Raw genomic sequence first — 12566 nt, 5'->3', positions numbered from 1 at the left:
AGCAGGGCTGAGGGGGTGGTTTGGGTTCGAGGATGGGATCGAGGGGTCAGGTCGACGGGTCAGGTCGACGGGTCAGGTCGACGGGGTGGGTTGGAGAGAGGGACGCGAGGCCGTGGCTTGTGAGAGGAAGAGTCCTGGTCTGGAGAAGTTGGTGGTGATGGGTACGAAGAGCGCAGAGCAGAGACTCCTCAGACAGTGGCGGGGTGGTGGTAATCGGACCAGGATTGCTGGGGGTCCGGGAGGATCTGAGGCGTGATGTGACTGAAGAAGCAGGGAGGGCACAGTAAGAGTGGGTGGTACGGGATAAGGACGAGGGTGACCTGTGCCGTAAACCGTCTGGTTGTGTTTGCGAAGCTGGACGAGTGGGAAACCGAGTGCGTGGTCTGTGGTTTTGTGAGACGGGAAATGCAACGAGAGACGCGCAGGGACTCTAGAGGTCGTGGGAAACGTGGTAGTGGATGAGGGACGAGCGGCCTTGTTTCCTGTGGATTTCGGTTGATTTGGTGGTTCGTCACTGGAGACGGAGACGTTGATGCGAGTTCGAGTTCGCTTGTTGACGGTGACGGTGAGCAGCAGAGTCGTAATGAACGATGCCAAGTTCAAGTTGAGAGGCGCCGAGAGCAGGGCGATGAGGGAGAAAAGGGCGGCTTGGCTGGTGGAGGGACGGGAAGCGATGGAGACTCTGCGAGGTAAGTCGAGGTAAGGTTAGCCGGGGAAGGCGAGGCTAGAGCCGTTTGGGGATAGCGTACCGTGTGTGAGGGAAGGAATAAGCATGGAAGGGGCGTTCTGGTGCCTGCTTTCCCCCTTTGGATCCCCCTTCCCCCTTCCCCTTCCTGTTCAGTTCTTACGGATAGGCAACGGGCAGGAGCTTGGCATAGGGAAGTCGGCACACCTTCCCTACAGAATACAGACAGATGACTGGATGCAGTGCAATTGGATACATACATAATACATGCAACAATACACTACACAGCATCCGTAATACTGAATTATGAATGGCCACTACAACTCTGCAAAACCAGACCACAGGAAGAGTACGGACTGGCCGCCAGATGGACACCACTCCCCCCCTTCCGTCTCCATCGACCACTCACGACGGTGCCACGGCCACCCTCCGCCGCGGAAAGGTTTGTCTGGCGTGCGCTGTGCCTGAGCCTCGTGAGCCTATCCCTTCAACCAGCCCATGGCATTGTCGGATCGACTGGCGATGGAACAAGCGTCGTTCGAGGAAGGGGCAGGGTCGGGCGCTGAAGCAGTTTCTGGCCGATGCGACCCTCTCATTGGATAGCCTCAGCCATCGAGTGGACCCGCCGGGGTCTCAGATGTGGGGCATCTGATCAGGGGTATCGGTACTTAGTCTTATGCATAAACACACACCAAAGCACAAGTACTTGTGATTCTACGGACACTCACCGCAGCAGTCGCCCAGCACGCAAGAAACTGCCAACGGCCAGCCAAGGGATTGGTTCTCCAGAAAATCAACCACCCAGACACGAAAAAGAAAGCAGAGAGAGACCCAGATCACTAAGTGGCCTCTCATCGAGAACCACCGTGCTACTACAAGGGAGGGTGCTCCTCGGCGCCAACAGCCACCGGTTTTAGGTTTCCAAGCCGCACTGCATGTCCGATCCGCCAATGACGACGCACACAATCGGGTAGAGGCCTCAGCGGTGTGGCGACGGCGCCTACGAATGTCTCTCTCTGGTCTCTGTTCTCGCGAGAGCAATGACGATGGCTGAATCAGTCGTCATATCCGATCCTGACTTGCTGACCTCAGAAGCTAAAAATGCAGGTCGAGAGATCAACCCACAACAGTCCGAGGTGGCCGCATCATCGTCCCTTTCCCCCAGCCGTCAAAACTGACAAACCACCGGTAATCAATCACTCATCCTTATCCAGTGCCACCCGCCGACGAGCCCTGCACTGCAGAGCTGAGAGAGGCTCATAGAATCAAACCTCTTGCTGCCGCGCGCGGCGCCTGCAGGCAGCGGCCCTTGTCTCAGGTGAAACGGAGGACCAGGGCGAACCAGGACGAACCAGGACGAACCAGGCCTGCTCCTCGTGTGAACGGGCCCATCTGCTGCTCAAGATGCCTGCTTGAGATGCCCGGACATCACTGCTGCAGATTGAGGACCCACTCTAGACGCCCCGACGCGCTGTGAGTGGACCACGACCAAGAACTGCGTCTGGACTCGCGCCTCTTCCGAGGACCAAGCAGAAAGAGAAACGGTCGCACCAGCCACAGGCGCCTCCGATTACCTCATCAGCACCAACCCACCAGCCACACATCTTCGGTGCTTTCTCATCGACCCTCGTTCAGTTCTTCACGTTTCACATCCTGACCGCCATCCCCTGCTTTTCCATTTTAACCTCCTGTCACCAAAAGCTTGGCCTCTTCTCGTCTGAACCCTGGCTTTTCCGGCTCGTCAATTTCGATTGTCCACGTCGCTGCGCCTATTGGACCGTTGGCGCATGCCCATGATGATATGGACCCCTGACCAGCAAGATGCAGCCAGCCCTGCCTGCGCAGCCTCAATAATGGGTTCGTGACTTTGGGGTCCCAAAGTCGGGTCCCGAACGTCTGTGAATTTCAATCGGTCGATCGCACTTAATCAAAAACATTCAGCACCCCCACGATCCGTCGATATCGATATCTGCCGGACGAACCAGCAAACACAACAGCCTTTTTTCGACTTCAACGCCCACGAGAGACAGCGAGAGCGAAAACACCATCACCAACACAAATACCGGGCCACCGCCAGCGTCCGGCCCGCCCGCGAAACATCGTCACACAGCTGGGTCCGTTGGTGCGACCTGTTTCGGGATCAGGGCGCCGCTTCGCGAACTGCTCCCACCGCGGCTCCTGCTCCCACCTTCCGGCCTTCTCAGCGCTACAGCCAACCCTGGCGATAGCGATAGTCGTCGCATTAAGGTGGCAGTACCGTCACCTGCCGGCGGCCTTCTGCACAGTTGCAACCGTTGCATTCTCGGTGCCTCACGGATCTACAATGACGCGGCCAGCAAGGGAACTGGCTGTCACGGCAAGCGCCGGTGACATTGTCACTTGTCAATTCGAACGAGAACGGAGTTTGTTGAAGCTTCGTTATTTCATTCTGACTGACTGACCGCCAGGGGCTCATTCGCTAAAAAAATGCAGTCCAATCTCACGCTACCAAACATTCGCCAAACACCGGCACCAAGCCACAATCCTGCGATATACGCAATCGCCCTATCTCCCCGGAATGAACGCCATACCCTTTGCAGCCTTTGAGCTTCCTTCATCACCTCCTCCAGTCATGCCGTTGTTTGCGCTGAGACTTGCGGCAGCTTGCTCTTGAACCACAGCATCGCCTCTGTGAAGGCCAGGTAGATTCCCGTGAGGCACCAGCAAATCATGACAACGGAGAACCCGCCGGCCAGCTTGGCGTCCACTATCCTTCCAACGAGGACGTCTCGGAGGGCGCTGTTCATGAGTAGCCAACTGTACATCGGAATCAGCTGGCTAATTGCGTTGGACGCCGAACGCTGGTGGACAAGTTGAGCCCGCTCCCGCTCCCGCTCCTGGATCGTGTCCGCCATCCGCCATGCCACCTGGTTGTTGATCTTGTCCCAGGACGCCTGGCAGGCCATGTCCCGCGCCTGTGTGGCCATGTTCTGACGGCAGTCCCCATCCTTGGCGAGGTACATGACCTTATCGACGAAGCCGTCGAGGTCGTCGGGAGGCACGAGGTATCCGCAGCGGCCGTGTTGGATGATATCACTCGGACCGCCCTCGTCTCTGGCTACGACCGGCACACCCGATGCCATGGACTCAAGGACGACGAGGCCGAACGTCTCGGTAACGGAGCAGTGGAGGAAGATGTCGCCGGAGGCGTAGGCGGCGGCGAGGTCGTCGCCGGTCTTGAACCCGGCGAAGATGACCTTGCCCTGCTCCCGCAGCGGGTCGAACATCTCGTGTACCTCGCGCTCGACGTCGGGGTTGCGGTTGCCGCCTACAACATAGAGCTTGAACTCCAGACCGCGGGCGTCCAGCTCCTTGACGGTCTTGGCCAGGAAGCCGAACCCCTTTTCGCCGGCCACCCTGGATACGCAGATGAGAATAATCTCTCCGTTGGGCGCAATCTCCCTGCGCAGGGCCTCGCTCCGCATCTCCGGCCGGAAGAGCTCCGTGTTGACGCCGCGCTGCAGGAGCTCCATCTTGGAGGCCTGCACGCCCTGGGCCTCGAGGTACCTCTGCACGAAGCGTGAGGGGTAAAAGACGGTCTTGATGGACTCGTGCCTGAACAGGAAGGACTGGACCATAGAGAAGGCGAAGACGGCAAACGTGCTGAACGGGTGGGGGAAGAGGATGGCGCAGTAGCCAGCCAGGTAGGTCTGAAAGTTGCAGATGACGGGCACACGCTTCTCCCTCGGCTGTTGCTGGAGCTGCAGCATCACCTGGAAGCCCAGCGATGCGGGCGAGGCCAGGTATATCAGGTCGGGCGGGGTGTCTGAGCCGAAGGTCCGCGAGAAGAGGGCGGAGACGCGGACGGGGTAGACGACGGAGAGTTCGGGGTTGAAGGGCAGCGGGTAGCCCTGGAGGCGGACCTCAAGCTGAGTGTCTGCTGTTGTTGCTGTTGGTGAGAATGTGTTGTGCTTGGTGTGGTTGTGCGGCGCGACAACGGCGACAAGTGCGCCCTGGGAGCGCAGGTGCTCGACGAGCATCAGGGTTGTCCTGCTGACGCCGTTGACGGGGCCGAAGGACTCTGTGCAGAGCAAGATACGCTTTCCGCGCAATGACGGCGGGAAGACGGCGTTATCGTGCGGCGGGTATCGTGGCATGATGCCGTGAGCTCGGGGGAGAAGGGGTTGTCGTTCCATGATGGCTGGTGAGAGCGCATGCACTCTTGCAAAAGTCAGTCTTGGGGTGTGAGCTGCAATCCACTCTGAATGCTTACCAGAAGTTGTCTCAAGCCTTTCCCGCTAAAGATTTCAAGCCGCAAAGCTCCTGAAGAGTTCTCGTGAAGAATCCGAAAGGGTTCACACAGTTTGGAGGCAGAACATGGATCGAGCTCCAAAAGCGCGACGGCCACACGCCTCGGGCACTTGGCTCCATGATATCTGCGCAACGAGACATGACAAGCAGCAAAAGGCTAGACTGCAATTGCCATGACTTGGGAAGAGTCCCCGTGATGTGCGGTGTCGTAGGGGCGCCACGAGGTTCGCAGATTTGCATTCCGCATTCCTCGACGGCGCACCTCAGCCTGTAAGTGCAGCTGCTCAGGCCACATGGGGAGCTTCGATGGCCTGCAGTGACGCTGCTGCGGTGGTGGGGGCGGGGCACTCGCTGCGAGCAGCGCTGTCTTAGCGTCTCCAAGGTTGTGTCTGCAGGGTCCAGAAGCCAATTCCGGGCTGCAGGGTACCTGAGCTGAGTGATGAAAGCGGCCATTGATCATGCCGAGCGACCAACCAACTAATCAACCAATCTTTGTACACGCTTCACGCTGCCATGGACTTGATTTGCATTTCCTATGATCGATACATGGCGTTTCTGTTCGTGTCGATTGCCACTTTCCCGTGGAACTGGCTCTTTACTCTGCCCACTGGTTGACAGAAACGGTACATACACCAACATCTTCTTCCATCAGCATCATCATGTCGGGATATGTCGCCTTCTCGCGGTCTCAGGCGTAACCAAAAAGAGTCATGCAGTCGATGAAGCACGACAAATTCCCGCATCACGTTTCCCTCCATGTCCCCAAGTTTCCTTCTGCATCAAAGTCACACGAAGAGGAGACAGAGGCCGGGAACACCCACGATGCCCAGGTCAGCAGCCAATGAGAGCGGCGGAAGCCGGCACATTGCGACTCCGCTGGACGAGAGCCAATCGATAAGACGACGGCCGCACATGAACTTCCCAATGGCAAACAAAAAAAAAACTGCGTTTCGTGCCGCATGACCAGGTGGTTTACGATCACCTACAGAGCGATGGGGAAAGCACGAATGGCGGCCCGCATCTGGATGCCCGTGGCCTCGCCGGTTGGTGCCGTTCGTTGAAGTGGCCCCGGCTATCTACAAGATCGAGAGGCGGACGTCGGGTTTTTGAGTTGAATGCTTGACTGCGAATCATCACGAGCCTGGGTGCTTGTACCAATACCCATGTGTTGGAGGGGTAGCGCAGTGAGGGGCAATGTGACGGCAAGAGGTACCGATTCTGACCGAAGACTGCTCACAGGGTGTGGTAGAGTATGCTCGTTTTGAGCGTCGTCGCGAAGGGCGGCAGTGTTACGATTATAATGTCGACATCATGGCCTCTTGGATAATACGCGCATTGGGACGTCCCTCTACGGATACGAGTTGAGGATACCTGCACCGCACCTTACACCAGCATCAGACGTTGGCCTCGACTCTCGTCTTTTTCTGTTGTGAAGCACCGCGCTGAGCAGCCTCACCTCGCTCTAAGAACGCTCAGACAACCATCACCACCTAACGCGTTCTCACCGCGATCCGCCCAAGAGCAACGTCATCGTCACGATACAGCAGTTTAACAGCTTCTCCAACCATCAAGCAAATACCACTCTGCAAGCCAACTTTCTCACCTCCCTGACTCGACCCTCAAAAGTCGCTGCCATAAATACTGACCCTCCTCCCTCTCCCCCCTTTCCTCGCCGCGATATCCGAAGCTTCAACGTCGGAACACGGCAAACCCCCAATACCAAGAGAGTCCAATAGTGCTTGTTCATGCGCTTGCTTGGTGGTTTACGCGCGTCAAGCTACCCATAATCTGCACTTGTCCCACGTTTATCATCATCGGACGGACCAAAAGCCACGTCAGATCGCTCACCTACGAGAACCAGTTCGTTGCCGCACGGCCGTTGTCCAACGTCGACCTTTCCCGAAGCGGTTGGTGAAACGAACACCCTCATATCGGACGGTTTGATTGAAGCCCATCATCGTCGAGACCGTTTGCTCTACGTTCGGGCATTTCTTCAGTCCGCTTGGGTAGAAAAGGGATTGGCTTTCCTTGAACCTTTTTTGGTTTCTTGAGTTTGAGTTGCGCTTTACTGGACGGCAGCACCAAAGACTTGCACGATGATGGCGGAAGGTTATGTCACGTTTGCCTCGGTGGATGAAGCGGCGGACGAGAGCGCTGGATTCCGCGAACCTTCGACGGTGCCTACGACTCCGGACGGGAGCTGCACGTTTAGCCCCGTGCTCAGGTACGCACACGAGGCGGACTGCGATGAAAGCGTCGACGGGGAGAGGTTTACCGCGTTGGAGAACAAAGGAATCGAAGGAAGACCCGGTCTGAGCAGCACCACACAGAACCCCGTCCGCAACATCTGCTGCGTGGGAGCGGGATACGTCGGTGAGACTCCCTCAAACCCTTCACGAGCCTCAGTCATCACTAATTTCTTTCTCAGGCGGACCAACAGCCGCAGTCATCGCGTTCCAAAACCCGCACATCCGCGTCACCGTCGTCGACCGCGACGAACGGCGCATCCGCCGGTGGAACTCCCAACACCCGCCCATCTACGAGCCCGGCCTGCGGGATATTGTGCGAGTCGCCAGGGATGGCGCGAGGGAATGCGCCTTTCCCACCGAGCCCACTGCCAAGAACACTAGCACCACCGCCGCCTCGTCAGCGACGTCCGAGTGCGGGAGCCAATGTGGCGGCGACGATGGCCCCCTCACCGCCGTCCCCGCGCGCGCGCCGAACCTCTTCTTCACGACGCGCGTCTCAGAGTGCATAGCGCAGGCGGACATCATCCTCGTGGCCGTGAACACGCCCACCAAGACGCGCGGCCATGGCGCCGGCAGCGCAACGGACATGATGGCGTTCGAGGCCGTCACCGCCGAGGTCGCGCGGCACGCGAGACCGGGCGCGATTGTGGTTGAGAAGTCGACCGTGCCGTGCCGCACCGCGCACCTCGTCCGCGAGACGCTCGCCGTCCATCGCCCCGGGGTGCACTTTGAAATCCTCTCGAATCCGGAGTTCCTCGCGGCCGGGACCGCCGTGAACGACCTCCTCCGGCCGGACCGCGTGCTCATCGGCTCCGAGACGACGCCCGCGGGCAAGCGCGCGGCGGCGGCGTTGGCGGGCGTCTACGCTGCCTGGGTGCCGCGTGCGCGCATCCTGACGACGAACGTGTGGTCGTCCGAACTGGCGAAGCTCGTGGCGAACTCAATGCTCGCGCAGCGGATTAGCAGCATCAACTCCATCAGCGCCATCTGCGAGCGCACCGGCGCGGACGTGGACGAAGTCGCGCGCTCGGTGGGCTGCGACCCGCGCATCGGCGACCGCTTCCTCAAGGCGGGCATCGGGTTCGGGGGCAGCTGCTTCAAGAAGGACATCCTGAGCCTGGTGTACCTCGCCGAGAGTCTGGATTTGGACGAGGTCGCGGAGTACTGGCTGCAGGTGGTCAAGATGAACGAGTACGCGCGGGAGCGGTTCACGCGGCGGGTGGTCAAGTGTCTGAACAACACGCTGGCGGGGAAGAAGATCACGGTGCTGGGGTACGCGTTCAAGAAGAACACGAGCGACACGCGGGAGGCGCCGGCGCTGGAGATCATACGGGCGCTGCTGGAGGAGGGGCCAAGGGAGATCGCGGTGTTTGACCCGTGCTGCAATCCGCTGGTCATCAAGGAGGAGATCAGGCAGTTGTGCGGGGAGCTGAAGCCGCTCAGGGAGGACGGCGGGCCGTTGGCTATCTACGGAGATGCATATGAGGCGTGCGAGGGGAGTATGGCGGTGCTCATCACGACCGAGTTTGACGAGTTCCGGAACAAGGCGCCGGCGCCGAGCACCGCGCCCCCGACGGCCAAGGTCCAGCAGCAGCGGGTTGATGTTGACCCGCGGCCGTTCCAGAGCCTCGAGGTCGCGCAGTCCGACGTGCTGGCGCTTCACAGGTTCCTCAGCCGGCGGCAGTCTTCAGACGACCCGCTGGGGCGTTACGAAGCTGAGCCCGAGTGTGCGTCCGACTGCCCGGACTGCGAGGCGGAAGCGGCCAGCGAGGTGTCGGGGTTTGCCACGGGGATGGGCACAACGGAGGAGTACAGGACCAAGGAGAAGGTGGACTGGGCCAGGGTGGCGAGGGACATGCAAATCCCGAAATGGGTGTTTGACGGGCGGGGAGTGATTGATGCTGGGGAGATGGCGAAGTTGGGCGTGAGGGTGGAGAGTGTTGGACGGCAGGGACGATCGTGAAGCTGATCGCGCTCTGTGATCGTGAATCTGGGGCATTTTTGTTTTCTCTTCTCGTCATTTTCTCATCATATACCATCGTCGTGCGGGATAATTGGCCAATCTGGAACCGGTGGCGGAGGAGACGGGACGGACTTAGCATCGTAGAGTTTAGAGACAACTTTCACAAACAGGAACTTGAGTCGAGACACGAAAGCCACGCCAACCAGCGACCAACACGAAAGTGTGAGAGAGTGCCGGGGGCGGAAGTCGCCGCCGGCACATGGCGACTTGCATCCGCAGTCTGATGCATGCGATGCATCCATCCGCTGCACACAATTTCATCCCGTCCCCTGGTACCTGTTTCACGCTACCGCGACAGACTTCTCCGACCAAACGAAGGAACCAGTCATATCCGGGCCCCAGGTTCGTCTGAGGATGTGACCAGTTGGAATTGAGACCTCGGGGGGAGGGAAGAGGGAGGGAGGGTTAATATGTGTAGGGCTAGGCGGATCGGCGGCGGCGGCGGTGATCAGTCTTTGAAGATCCCAAGATATGTGTTCGGGATCATCACCGGCATTGGGCGAGGTTGAAGTAGGAACCGGAGAATTAACACAACACACATATGATTTTGTCGTGGATTTTCTCCCCAGAATAAGATCGTTTAGCCCCGTAGGAACAACCCAAAATCCTCCGCATATTTCGTCATCGCGGCAGGGACCCCGGAACGCCGCATGCAGCAGTCAAGCAATGCATCAACCACCATCTCCACCTTCTTTCGGCCGTTGAGACAGAGCAGCGACCGTTGTTCTCTCGCGTCAACCCAGTGCCGATACCAATCATGGGGACCCCCTCCGTCTGGAGAGACTGTGGGCCAACGGCCGCGATGCAATGCGATTGGGGAGAGTCGGGGATCAGCGTTTGGTCTGTTCGCGCCGTTTCACGTCGCAATCAGCCAGCTGCCCGGCGACGCTAAGCCTCAGATTGTTTAAAGTGTGTGTGGGATCATGGTATGTAGTATGCGGTAAGAGTAGTAAGGTAGGCAGGGAGTGGTATACCGCCTTTACCGTCCAGCCGGCCAGGAACCCAGAACCGACCGATGATGGTTTTAGTGTTGTTGGCTCCCCCCTTTCCGAGACGTGTAAGACGAATCGTTCGAACCGAATGTGGTATCTGGCTGTAAGGATGGGCTGGCTTACCCGTGCTTCCGAGCTGGGAGGGTTTTGGTCAGAAGTGACAGGCAGCGTGTGTGTTTCTGGCGGCCCCAATGGCGACTTGCCTCGCACCTCCATCACGCATTTGTCAAGCACAGTTTGGGGAGGCGACAGGAGGTTTGGCTTTCCGTCCAACCTTTTAGCGTTCAAGGGGAGACTTCGTTTCATCTGCTCTGCCGTGCGGCGGGAGGACATGCAGCCCTGGGGCATGAGGACATGAGAGAGAGAGGGACAGCATGAAGGAGGGAGCAAGAGGCTGCAGAGCTGTCTGATATAGGTCTCGTCTTGGTGTACGTCGTCCTTTCGTCGGGCATAGCGACCTCTTCCTCCTTTGGACCAGACGATGAGCGGATGATAATTCTGTTTTCCACGACGACGGTTTGTTGACGTTGGGCGATCGATACACTCTAGACCGAGTCCCTGGGGCGACTTGGACATCACATCGCCGAGTAATCTCACTAATACCACCATCCGACCTGTTGGAGTTGTTGCTTTTGGGGGAGAGCAGAAAGAATGAGGGGAGCAGACGCCTCAGTGCTGGTCCTCACGGGCCTGGCCGCCCTGGCCGGGGCGAAGGAGCTCCAGATCGACGACGTACCGGTGGAATGCGCGACGATATGCGGGCCCATCGTCGAGCTGACCTTCAAGTGCGACGTCGACAACTCCTTCGACGAGCTGCGGCGGCTGAAGCGGCGGAAGGTCGACGGCCCCGAGGCCCAGAGGATACCGCCGCACGCGAAAGGGGGCGTGGCACGACGACACCACCACCGCAACAGGCCGCCCGCGCAGAACGAGGCCGATGTTGCGGTGGCCACGCCGACGCAGCCGCAGGACGCGGTTCCGTCGGTTGGTGATGCGCAGGGCGTGCAGCAGCCGGCGCAAGACGCCCAGCCGCCTGCGCAGGAGGCGTCGCCGGTGTTTATCGCGACGCTGCCGTTTGCTGCGCCGGCGCCGGATCCGCAGCTTTCGACGCCCAATCCGCCACCGGAGGCCGCGCAGACGACGCCCTCGGTGGAGGCTACTCCGCAGGTGACGCCTACGCCGTCCTCAGATCCGCCTCAGGCCTCGTCGACGTCTTCGTCAACACCGGCGGCGCCTCCGCCGCCTCCTCCTCCGCCGCCGCCGGTGGTACCTCCCCCGGCACCAGCACCGCCGCCGCCTCCTCCGAAAGTGACACAGCCGTTGATCGTGCCCGTCTTCGTACAGCCGACATCGACTGTCTTCCTGACGGTACCGGCTCCGTCACTACCCCCTATCCCACAAGTGACCATCCCGGCACCCCTCCTCCCCTCGATACCCCCGATATCCATCCCACCTCTCGTGGTAGCTCCTCCTCCCCAGCAACCACGGCCACAGCAACCTCCTCCAGCGCAGCAGCCACCTCCGGCCCAGGCACCGCAGGTACCGGCGCCGCAGCAGTCGACACCCTCGGCGCCGATGAGCATGCCGTCCGCGATGCCCGTCGCCGGCGAGCCGGGCAAGAAGGAACCCCAGCCGAACCCGGAGACGGACAGGGACACGGCCGAGAAGAACTGCATCTGCGGCAACAAGAGCTTCGACGTGAACCTATTAGCGGGGATGTGTCAGAGCTGCATAAAGCGGTCGGGGAACCGGGCAAACGGTGAGTTACCGTTTTTTCCCCTCATGGTGGGGGTTTACCCAGATGCGATGAAAGTAATACTAAAGGGCTGTAGACATGGACTTCATCATGAACCAGTGCAACTTCACCCAGGCGACGTACACGCCGGACAAGGACAATCTGGCGTACAACATCCGTGTTGTCGCCCAAAAGCCGCTGCTCTCGCATAGTGCCAACGCCATGGGCGACGCGCCCAGGATCGGAGCTGCCTCCGCGTTGGCGGCTATTGGTGTTAGTTTTGTGGCAGGGATGGCTCTGTTGCTGTAAGCTTACAAAGAAGGTTTGGCGGAGGTAATGAACTGGTGAAACGCGGAACGTAATGGGGGGAAGTAATAATAGCCGGTGGACACGTCTAGATAATAATGAGAGGGGAGAGGAGCTGGAGGCGAGCGATGAACTGGATGATTTGGCGGCAGGGCGGCGAAACGGAGTAGAAAAATCTAGATGATGGTTCTAGATGTTTTGTTTTAGAGTCTCAGGCGGACTCTTTGAGCCAATCCGGTAGATGACTACCAACTATTCATCCAACTGTCCCTTTACTTCACGTGCA

The 12566-nt window shown here is 59.2% G+C and overlaps 3 protein-coding genes across 3 annotated transcripts; 2 read left to right on the top strand and 1 right to left on the bottom strand.

Moving 5' to 3' along the window:
- Positions 1 to 3294: 3294 nt before the first annotated feature.
- mgtA (GDP-mannose-dependent alpha-mannosyltransferase) lies at positions 3295 to 5270 on the bottom strand (the record flags this gene model as incomplete). The annotated part of the gene is made up of 4 exons (XM_066151313.1): positions 3295 to 4745; positions 4781 to 4885; positions 4938 to 4962; positions 5238 to 5270. 4 exons carry the CDS (start codon positions 5268 to 5270, stop codon positions 3295 to 3297), a joined length of 1614 nt encoding a protein of 537 aa, XP_066009389.1.
- A 1801-nt stretch (positions 5271 to 7071) lies between these two features.
- On the top strand, positions 7072 to 9187 carry sgl (UDP-glucose 6-dehydrogenase; the record flags this gene model as incomplete). The annotated part of the gene is made up of 2 exons (XM_032022077.1): positions 7072 to 7348; positions 7404 to 9187. 2 exons carry the CDS (start codon positions 7072 to 7074, stop codon positions 9185 to 9187), a joined length of 2061 nt encoding a protein of 686 aa, XP_031881044.1.
- A 1703-nt stretch (positions 9188 to 10890) lies between these two features.
- Positions 10891 to 12283, top strand: CGGC5_v004617 (uncharacterized protein; the record flags this gene model as incomplete). The annotated part of the gene is made up of 2 exons (XM_032022076.1): positions 10891 to 11998; positions 12072 to 12283. 2 exons carry the CDS (start codon positions 10891 to 10893, stop codon positions 12281 to 12283), a joined length of 1320 nt encoding a protein of 439 aa, XP_031881043.1.
- Positions 12284 to 12566: the final 283 nt, after the last annotated feature.

This window comes from Colletotrichum fructicola, assembly GCF_000319635.2.
Source record: "Colletotrichum fructicola Nara gc5 chromosome Unknown KSG_Nara_v1_contig02, whole genome shotgun sequence".
NCBI lineage: Eukaryota > Fungi > Ascomycota > Sordariomycetes > Glomerellales > Glomerellaceae > Colletotrichum > Colletotrichum fructicola.
This window is presented reverse-complemented; position numbering and strand designations above follow the sequence as displayed.